At 32.4% G+C, this 10,806-nt stretch overlaps 1 protein-coding gene across 1 annotated transcript in view; it reads left to right on the forward strand.

The window, feature by feature from the left end:
- Nucleotides 1-9,815, forward strand: part of LOC148939808 (uncharacterized) — a 49,798-nt gene extending 39,983 nt beyond the window's left edge. Inside the window, exon 10 of the mRNA XM_089105848.1 lies at nucleotides 9,035-9,815. Coding sequence (XP_088961974.1) covers nucleotides 9,035-9,154 — 120 coding nt within the window. The 3' untranslated portion in view covers nucleotides 9,155-9,815. The remainder of the gene's footprint in view (nucleotides 1-9,034) is intronic.
- Nucleotides 9,816-10,806: the final 991 nt, after the last annotated feature.

Genomic DNA, 10,806 nt, shown 5'->3' on the forward strand with positions numbered 1-10,806 from the left:
TGGGACATGAGAATAATGTTTTTTAGAGGCATACTCCCCATCTCCGACCTTTGGACAAAAAGGCTCAAGTCTACTTGAAAATTAGATGGCAAGTAATTTGAGCCAAGAGGACAGAAGGACATGAATTTTAGTGGCGCACGCCACTACTGATCTCCATTGACCATCCGCTTTGTAGCGTCATTAAAATTTACGTCATTAAAATATAGCGTCATTAAAATTTGTAGCGTCATTAGAATGTGCGTCATAAATTTTACGTCATTAAAATGTAGCGTCTTTAAAATTTACGTCATTAAAATATAGCGTCATAAAAATTTGTAGCGTCATTAGAATGTATCGCCATTAAAATCCACGTCATTAAAATGTAGCGTCATTAGAATGTAGTGTTATTAAAATTTGTAGCGTCATTAAAATTTGTAGGGTCATTAAAATTTGTAGGGTCATTAAAATTTGTAGCGTCATTAAAACTTGTAGCGTCATTAGAATGTAGCGTCATCTTGATTTGCTCAAAGTTTCGTGTGCTGGTACCTACATTAAAGAGATGTTAATCGGTAAATTATACATTAAAGCTGAGACGTCACCAGACTTCTTAGGGGTATTACCGTTGGATTTCTCCTCCATCACGGGGGAGATTCGTAAAGCATGTTCATCTTCAGAGGGTGAGGGGTTACCACCTTATGCTAATTAATCTATATTTTATTTGTTTCTGATGCATTTTAGGGTATAGAAGTGTTTCTTCATGTAACTTGTTACAGAATGATTATAAATGTTAATAGAGTATAATAATAGAACATGGTTTCGTAATTAATATTAATGTGTTTATGTGGCAGATGCTCAATGATAAATATAAAATTGAATTATTCTTACCATTAATTACATCAGAAACAAATGATAGATGACCTGACTTTAGGCAAAGTAACTAGGCCTCAGTCTATACATGTTTTTTTATAATAATAACAACGTAGAACTTTGTTATTAACATTGTTAATTAACGTTGTTATATTATACTTTGTTATTATTAACGTTGTTATATACGTTGTTATTATTATCGTTAACATATATTAACGTTGTTATTAACAACGTATCAACGTTGTTAGAACGTTGTTATGAATCCGACAAAAAATTGTCGGACTCAATTTTTTTGGCAAAGTAGCACTGTATTAGCGTGTATACATGATGTAGTCTATTTTAGCAGTAAAGTAATTGATGAGAATCAACAGGAAACATAGAATGAAAAGTCATAAAACAGAGAATATAGTTTGTTTTAAATAGAAACAGCATGTTTATAGAACGTCTTCAAGGAAAGTAGTATATTTTATTCATTTTTTTACTTTTTAATAAAAAAATTTTTAATTCTTGGGAAATAACATTTAAAAGTTTGAGAGACCGCCAGCGTTTGCTTTATGATAAAAAATGAAAACCAAAGTTTTGCTCCTGCCAACGATCAAACGTTTAAGCGATCAAAGGTTAGTGAAACGCTTCACGTTCCCCAAGAATTGTAACTCTAGTTGACTTTCTAATGCAACTACCCTGACTACCTGACCCAGACCCAAAAATGGTAAACGACGTTGAGCTATATCGCTATACGACTTTCAGTTTGATTGTCTTTCATGTCATCTTTGTACAAACTTTTTCCTTAATCTCATATACAGGGACGTATCCAGGAGATTTTTGTGTGTGTGTGTGGGGGGGGGGGGGTTAAAAAACGATTTCTTAGAGGGAAGGGTTACAAAGAGTTTTTTTGGGGGGGGTGGTTAAAAAAAACTTCAAAAAACTAATCAAAAATGTATTTATATTCATTTTTGTTGCGTTTTTACGAGTCGACAAACATTTAGAGGGGGGGGGGTCAAACCCACTACCCTCCTGGATACGGCCTTGCTCACATATTCTTCCGGCATTTACTGCTCACATGAGCAACGTGAGATTAGACTTAAGCCTCGTCTCGATTGACATCATTTACCCTTCCAGCAGCATTTTTTGTAGACAGATCATTTTTGAACCGATGGCTATGATTGGACAATCAATATAACTGGACAGCCTTCAAATATTCCGACGGCTACGATTGGCTGTCCAGTCGAAGCCTGCCCTGCTGCTGTCAGGGTAAATGATGTCAATCAAGACAGGCTTTTGAGAGAGAGATGCATTTGAAAGGTCGGAAAAAAGTTTTCGAAAATAAAAGCATTGAAGTCACTTCGATTGCATTTATTTCCTTACTAGTACAATGCTTACATTAGTACCTTTTAACTTAAATATGTAATAAAGATATAACTTAAATATGTATAAAATATAACTATTATATACATATTTATATGTAATATAACTTAAATATGTAATAAAGATTATCGAGTTTTATCTGATCCCTTGCAATACTATACTCAGTGATAATGTAGCATATGAGAGATACTTTCCCCCATTTCTTACGTAAAATTTGAAATTTATTTATACTTAATTTTTTTTTTTGGGGGGGGGGGGGTAGAATCATTTTATTATGTTACAAGGCCGTATACAGGGGGAGGGCTAGGGTTTGAACCCCCCTGAAATGTGTTGTCAGTCTTGTAAAAACGTATCAAAATGCATATAAACAAATATACGAAACCTTTTTTAATGGTTTTTTTTTTAGCCCCCCCCCCCCGGACAAAAATTGTGGATACGGCCCTTGTATGTTAGTAGTAAACCAACAGAAAAGGCTGGAAGGTTTGGTGTTGGCTAATAGATTAATTGGGCAATAAGAGCCGGGATTCTGCATGAATGATACATTGTTTTTTTTTTTTTTTTTTTTTATCATCTCAGTGATTGTCTCTCACTTAGACGGGAAAAACTGCTTTCGTGCCTGATTTAGCCTAAGATCCGTTCTGATTATCAATGTACCAATGAGAGTCCAGGAAAGGATGAAGCAACACAGAGTCTTGGAAAGGATACGTCTTGGGAAGGAGTCTGGGAAAGGATAACTTCTTGTTTGCCCCTCTCATTTTTATGGGAAAAATAAATATTTAAATAGTCTACTCATTTTCTTGTTAAAAGATCTATTGAAAGGTATATTGTGGGTAAGATCAGGTTAGGATCTTTGCAATACTCTAGTTGTATCCTTTATTTGAACAAGAAAGCATTTGTTTGATTAGTGAAGCTGGAAACCATGTACTAGATCTGTGCAGAAATCTTTCTTAAGATTGAAGAGGAGATACTTTTATTCTTAGTAATTCCACACGGTAAACAGAAAAAAATTAAACAAACTCAATCAAGCATGCATGTAATGTAAAATTAAACAAACAAGCATGAATCAAGCATTTCGTGGTAACGAACTGTAAGTATTTAGTGACTCGTGCTAACAGTAACGGAAACTCTAAAAAAGGAGTTTTGATAACAATATGCATCAGGAGAATCGGCTTTTTATGGTGACTCTAAATAATAAAAAAAATTAAGTTTAAAACTATCCACCAAAAGTTACGAGCGCGAGAAAAATTGGTGGATTTCAAAAAAGTGGGGAAACATCCCCGAAATGGTTAGTGTTCTTCGTGAAAATTACACCATCAAATTGAGCATGTCTGAGGATCCTTCAAATCCCTATTTACAAAAATACGAAGTAATTTTGTATTTTTACAAAATATGAATACAAAATTTACAAAATTTATATATATATATATATATATATATATATATATATATATATATATATATATATATATATATATATATATATATATATATATATATATATATATATATATATATATATATATATATATGTACATATATATATATATATATGTACATATATATATATATATATATATATATATATATATATATATATATATATATATATATATAACACAAATATAAATATATATATATATATATATATATATATATATATATATATATATATATATATATATATATATATATATATATATATATATATATATATATATATATATATATATATATATATGGATGAGATGAAACGTGCAGTATGAGCGCTGTGGGGGGTAAAAGCTCCCCTCTTATTGCAAAGGCGATAGTTAAGTTTAAACAGTAACTTACTTGAAATGTAAATAGTTGAATTAAAAATAAGACAATGTATAAAATAAATTTCATATGATTAAAATTTCGGATAAAAAGGTAATTATTTCTATTAAAAATAGTAAAAAAAAATCTTTATTTTAATAGTCCGAACATTGGCTAGAAGTGGTAGATTATCTCGTTAAAATTGTGGAAACTCAGGGATGACATCTTGCAGTGTTTTTCACATTTGGTTTCTGGTTTCGTGTTCACATTCGGTGTAGTGTTTCTGTTCTTATCGTGTTTGTCATCTGTGTTGTCATATAATTCGAACTTCACTGCTTTAGATTAGAGCAGCTCCAAATCAACAGTAAAGGGCTAGGCACACGTAGCTGATTTCGGGAACCGATTTCAGCAAGGATGTAGTCCACGTCGTGTGATTCTAATTAATGATGGTAAGAGGCGGGGCTTAGTGACGTTTTTCGGTGATTAATCATCATTAATTACGTTCTAGACAAGGCTTTGGGCTTTGGAGCTTTAGGCATGTAATTAATCATACTTAATTATTATCGTAAATTAATCGTAATTAATGATGATTAATCACCGAAAAACGTTACTAAGCCCCGCCTCTTAGCATCATTAATTATAATCACTCGATGTGTAATACACCCTTGCTGAAATTGGTTTGGAGCTGCTCTAATCTAAAGCAGTGAACCCTTCCAACGTTGGCTAGAAGGGCTAAACTATCTTGTAAAGATTTTGAAAACATGAAAGTGACAATGTAATCGTGTTTGTCACCTTTGGTATCGTTTTTTGTTCTTATTGTCTTTGTCACGTGTATCGTGTATTCAAACGGTGTGTTTCTAAGGTTTACTGTGTAATTATCATTGCTTCGAAACTGTTTTTAAAGTTCTTTTTCAGCTTTGGCTTCTGTGATATTATTGAAGGCTCTAATTAATTGTTATGTGTTTTATATTTCTTTTTCGTAATTCATTGTTTTCTTTTATGTGTTTTTCCCTGGGTGACAATTTTTTCATTTTTATTGTGATAAATTTCGCTTTTGTGATTAAACCTTTATCTTATCATACCATTATTTTAACATCAAAATAACCGTTCGAAAAATAACGGTATGATCTTAGTTCAAACCGTCGAAGTAGCCGATTACTTTACCAAGCTCTATGGAAAATGTGGCTGTATCCCACTTTCTGAGCTATAATGAAAGAAAAATTGAGATGGCTAGATGGCGTTTTGCGTATAACGTAGCCACCCATCTAGGGACAAACAAAGAGCCACATTCATCCCTGAATGTGGCGGGAAGAGGTCGTAACTTAAGGATTTAAAAGAAATTGGAACTGCTTTAGTAAATGGGGAGACTTTAAATAGATTGGGATGGAGGAAGAGCGTGCGCTGCTGCGTTGACTTCAGGTGGCTTGGTGCTGCAGCGAGTTGTCAGTAGTAGCAGTACTAATGCTTTAATCCAGTCGTTAAAAAACAATTATATAATAAAAAAAAACTAAAACAGGACACAAAACACAAAATGCTTCGCCTTCTTCAAAGAACTTTTATATCCTCTTTCATATCGGGATCGACGGCCTTGAGATTCAACTTCATAACACGACAACCCACTCATTTATCTGACGAGTGTGAGTCTTCTACTTAGGTAACCATGGAAACCCCACAAAATCTTGGTAATGCCGGCATAGCGAGATAATTTATGTGAAAACAAAAGGAATCATTATATGTGACTTTAAGATGATGTAGAATTGTAGATAATTGAGGTCTACCCAATCTTGTCTGCAAGGTTCTAGGTGTTTACCCTCCCGGTGATTACCCCCCCCCTCTGGAAAATACCCCCACGGAAAAAGCCCCCCCCCCCCGTTAAATACCCCCCCCCCCCCGTGGAAAATAAGGCTTTCCAAATTTGAGAATTTTATTTGAGTTTTTTTTTTTTTTTTCCGTAGGGGGAAGGAATTTTGGTATTTGTGTGTTATGCGCCACTCACTCAAGTTTACTCTGTAAAATTCGATAACACCAGTCTTTTTCGTTAGTTTCTTCGTTACTTTACCCCCCCGCGGAAAATACCCCCGTTAAATACCCCCCCCCCCCGTGGAAAATAAGGCTTTCCAAATTTGAGAATTTTATTTGAGTTTTTTTTTTATTTATATCCGTAGGGGGGTGGAATTTTGGTACTTCTATATTATGTACCACTTACACAAGTTTATGCTGTGTAATATTCGAGAACTCACCCGTTTTTTTGTTAGTTTCTTTGTTACTTCAGAAATAAATTTTGGCTAAAGATTTGCAAATTAGGGGGGGGGGGGGGTAAAGTATAGCGGGTCTGCATGCAAAATGTGTGGTGTACAATTATTCTGCATATTAGATAGATTGATAGAGAATTGTGCTTTAAAGCCAAATATACGGCCATGAACAAAGTAAAATAACAAATGAAAGGCACACATAAAATAAACTTTGATCAGCGATCATCATAAAACACTTAAATGAAACACTGCATTAACCTATTAATAGTACTTATTATTTGGAAATTTGGCCATTGAAAAAAAACACTTAACACTTCGCAAAAACATATAAACGAAACATTACATTTACTTTAGGCTGGATTTTTTTTTATTATTATTTTTTTTTTACTTAACAAAATAATTTTTTAGTAGCCATACCTAAAAAGAATTGTTTTCTGACTTCAAACTGTCCCAATACTTTATATATTAGTATAGTATATAAATACTCTATGTTTGGCTTTATAATACACTTCTCTATCTATCGATCTAATTTGCAAAATACTTGTACCAAACATATTTTGCATGCAGACCCGCTATACTTTAGCTCCCCTCTTAATATGCAAATCTATAGCCCAAATTTATTTCTAAAGTAACGGAAGAAACTAACGAAAAAACGGGTATGTTCTCGAATTTTACACAGCGTAAGCTTGAGTGAGTGGCGCATAATACAGAAATACCAAAATTCCTTCCCCCTACAGAAATAAAAATAAAAATAAAATTCTCAAATTTCGAAAGCCTTATTTTCCACGGGGGGTATTTTCCGTGGGGGGGGGGTATTTTCCGGAGGGATAAAGTCCGGCCACCGTCTGCATGCCCTGTAAGTTTGATGCTTCTCAGTGGCAAAACAGAGCATGAAACGTGGCATTGGACAGACAAGCCACAATTATTGTTACAATAAGAACGAAGATTACCAATTGACTGAGCCGACAAAGCAACAGATTGTTGCTAAAGAATGTGCCCTGCTTAAGGTTTATGCCCCTGCACAATTTTTAGACTCTTAGTGTTCTACTCTCACACGGTTTCAATATATTAACGAAAGTCAACAGTTTTCAACAGGGTTTTCTAGGGTGGGATTGCAAAAAAGAAGACTTTAAAAACGCATAAAAGTTTCTTTATATTCATTTTTATTACGTTGTGACGAGTCGGACAAACATTTCGGGGGGATCAAACATCCTACCCCTCCCCCCTCCCGCTCTGGATACGGCCTTGGTTACAGCCGCAGGCTTGTCGTGAAATCGCCTACTTCAGATAGAACACATATCTTACGACTTAGGTAGTACAAACATTATCTCCGGATTTTTGAAGTTTCCTAGATTCCCCCTCAAAAAATAGGGCTTACCTACATTCCCCCGAAATTTAACAACCGTAAATAGACGAACGCCAATAAAAAGTCGTTGGTGTTAATTTTCAGGGAAGATTTTATGGAGCCCAATTTTCCTCTGGGGTAACTTGGAGACAGTGGAAATACTGGACCTTAAGCACCAAAGGCGTTAAAATAAAATATGTTTTGTCCCCTGTCCCATATTTGGTCTATTCGTACCTGAAAACTAAAAAAATTATTTTGAACATTTCAAAGCTATGAATTTTTTAGGGTAATATCACTTTTCCGTCAGTGTTGCCATGTTGAAATGAACCTTCAATGGAAGCCTGTGTCTTCTTAAATTTTTTGGCGTCATATGCTTTTAGCTAAGCTTATTTTTTTATTACCATATTTTTATTTATTTGTTTAGCATATAATTCTTTAGCTTTTTTCTAATTTTTCACTCACGTTTCTTTTTTTTTTAAATTTGTTGCCTGCTCCTAACTATTACTGTAATGACTATTGCAGTTTAAATCCCTCCAACACTTCTTCGGGGTGTAAGTGAGGTTTAATTACTACAATAATTATTTAATTTTTTAATTAATTAATTTAAATTGACTGAATTAGTTAAACTAATTTAATTTTTATAATTTACATTAATTACTACTGTAATGATTATTGCAGTCTTGATCCTCCAAATACTTCTTCGGTGTGTAAGTGGGCTTTAATCACTACATTAATTATTTAATTATTTAAATTAATTGAACTAATTAAACTAATTTAATTTTTAAAATTTAGATTAATTATTACTGTAATGATCATTGCAAGTTCGATCCCTCCAAAACTTCTTTGTGGTGTAAGTGGTTTAAGTACTACATTAGTTATTTAACTATTTAAATTAATTAATTTAAATTGATTGAATTAATTGAACTAATTTAATTTTTTACAATTTTCATTAATTATTATTGAAATGATTATTGCAGGCTCGATACCTCCAACGCTTCTATGGGGCGTAAGTGGGGTTTAATTACTACATTAATTATTTAAGTGTTTAAATTAATTAATTTAAGTTCATTGAATTATTTAAACTAATTTAATGTTTATAATTTACATTAATTATTACTGTTATGATTATTGCAGTCTCTATCCCCCAATACTTATTCGGGGTATAAGTGGGCTTTAATTACTACATTAATTATTTAATTATTCAAATTAATTGAATTAACTAAACTAATTTAATTTTTTAAATTTAGATTAATTATTACTGTAATGATTATTGCAGGTTCGATCCTTCCAGCACTTCTTTGGGGTGTAAGTGGGTTTAATTACTACATCAATTATTTAATTATGTAAATTAATTAATATAAATTTGTTGAGTTAATTAAATTAATTTAATTTTTACAATTTACATTAATTATTACTGTAATAATTATTGCAGGTTCGATCCCTCCAACACTCGCTTGGTGGCATGCAACAGTCGCTTAGTGGTGTTTTGAGTGAGATGTCAGTGTTGCGAAGAATGTTGCAAGATCAAGGCTTTGGAAGCTCTATTATTTAATAATTGATATGGTGCCATTTTTTACATGTGTCTAGGAATTTATTTAGTTCCGATAGTTCTCTTGTAAATCGTTTAATTTTTTTTTTTTGGAGTACTTATTGTGATGATTATCCTCTCAACACTTTTCTTTCTTTAAAAATGTATGCATTTATTTTAAGTAACATATAATGTAATTTATTATTTGTTTTTATTCGAGTATTTAAATGTCACCTATTGTAGTATAATATCCTAATTAACAATCTTGTAGGGTTGTAGCATTAATTTATTTTGTAGATTCACATTCCGCTTCTTAGGTTGAATTGAGGTGCTTTTGGGCACTACTGTCTCTTGCAATATCGAAGCTTTAGTTCTTTTTTAACTCTTACCTCCACACCATGATATACTGCTGTACTTAACGAAAAACTGTGTCTTAATAAACCAGGTTTCCTACAATTAGGTTCATTTTAGCTGTGGTAATTTTTAAGGTGTTATGTGGCATGTTTGTCTAACTGGGATTTGTAGCCTACATTCTTAAACTTGCCACTTCTCTTTTTATATCTGTGCATACTCGTACTACTCTGCTAAGCGTAAAAAGGGCATCTGAATAAATCATGTACAACTAACAGTTCAATAGGAACAAATCCTTTAATTTGACAGTGAAACAACAACAAAATCTCTGGATATTTTGGTCACATATACAGTGGTTGTCTTCTGCAGACAGACTGGTTATCTGCTGAAGACGGCCACTATGTATATGACCGAAATATCCAGAAATTTTGTTGTTGTTTCTCTGTCAAATAAAAGGATTTGTCCCTATTGAACTGGTAATTGTACGTCATGGAAAAGCTGTCTGGTGTTTGAAAATACCTACTCAATAAATCAGCATTTCTCTTGGCAATATAATAATGAGCCATCTCTGCTGTTGTAACTTTTAAATATGGAATTTCAAAATAGAATTTTTGGCCTTTATTCTTAAAGTCGAAAAAATTTTACTTATAGTTGCCGTCCTGTTTGATTGAAATTTTGTAATTTGAAATCTCCCTTTGATGCCTAAAAAATCTGCTTTGTATATTTTTTTATAACAGTAAAAAAAATTAAAAACAGTTTTTTTTAGTTTTTCCACTCACTTAAACCCCTAAATAATTGCGTAATTTTATTTTATGTTCCCTGAATAATCAATAGGATTATTACATCAAAACGAAAAAAATATTACCAACGAAACGAACAACAAAACGAAAAATAAATTACCCAGCAGAGGATGTAAGTGTCATTTATCTTTATGAATTCGGATTAATTTTTAATATTTTGCACCCTCTTACGCCCCTAAATAATTCCTAATTCGTATTTTGCACTCCCTGAATAATTAATAGAATTATTACATCAAAACGAAAAAAATATCGATGAAATGAAAAATTAATTAAAAAAAAACTGAATGAGACATCATTTTTGGAACCCAATTCTGATAAATTGTGCTAATATAATGAAGTGCCCGTTAAATAGCTTTGTATTAAAATGTACTTAAAATCATACTCAAAATTCTAAAAAATAAATTACTCAGCAGAGGATTAAGTTACATTTATCTTTATGAATTTGGATTAATTTTTAATATTTTGCACCCTCTCACGCCCCGAAATAATTCACTAATTCGTATTCTACAGTCCCTAAATAATCAT

Source organism: Artemia sp. Qi Xiang Cuo, chromosome 20, assembly GCF_049724085.1.
Source record: "Artemia sp. Qi Xiang Cuo chromosome 20, ASM4972408v1, whole genome shotgun sequence".
NCBI lineage: Eukaryota > Metazoa > Arthropoda > Branchiopoda > Anostraca > Artemiidae > Artemia > Artemia sp. Qi Xiang Cuo.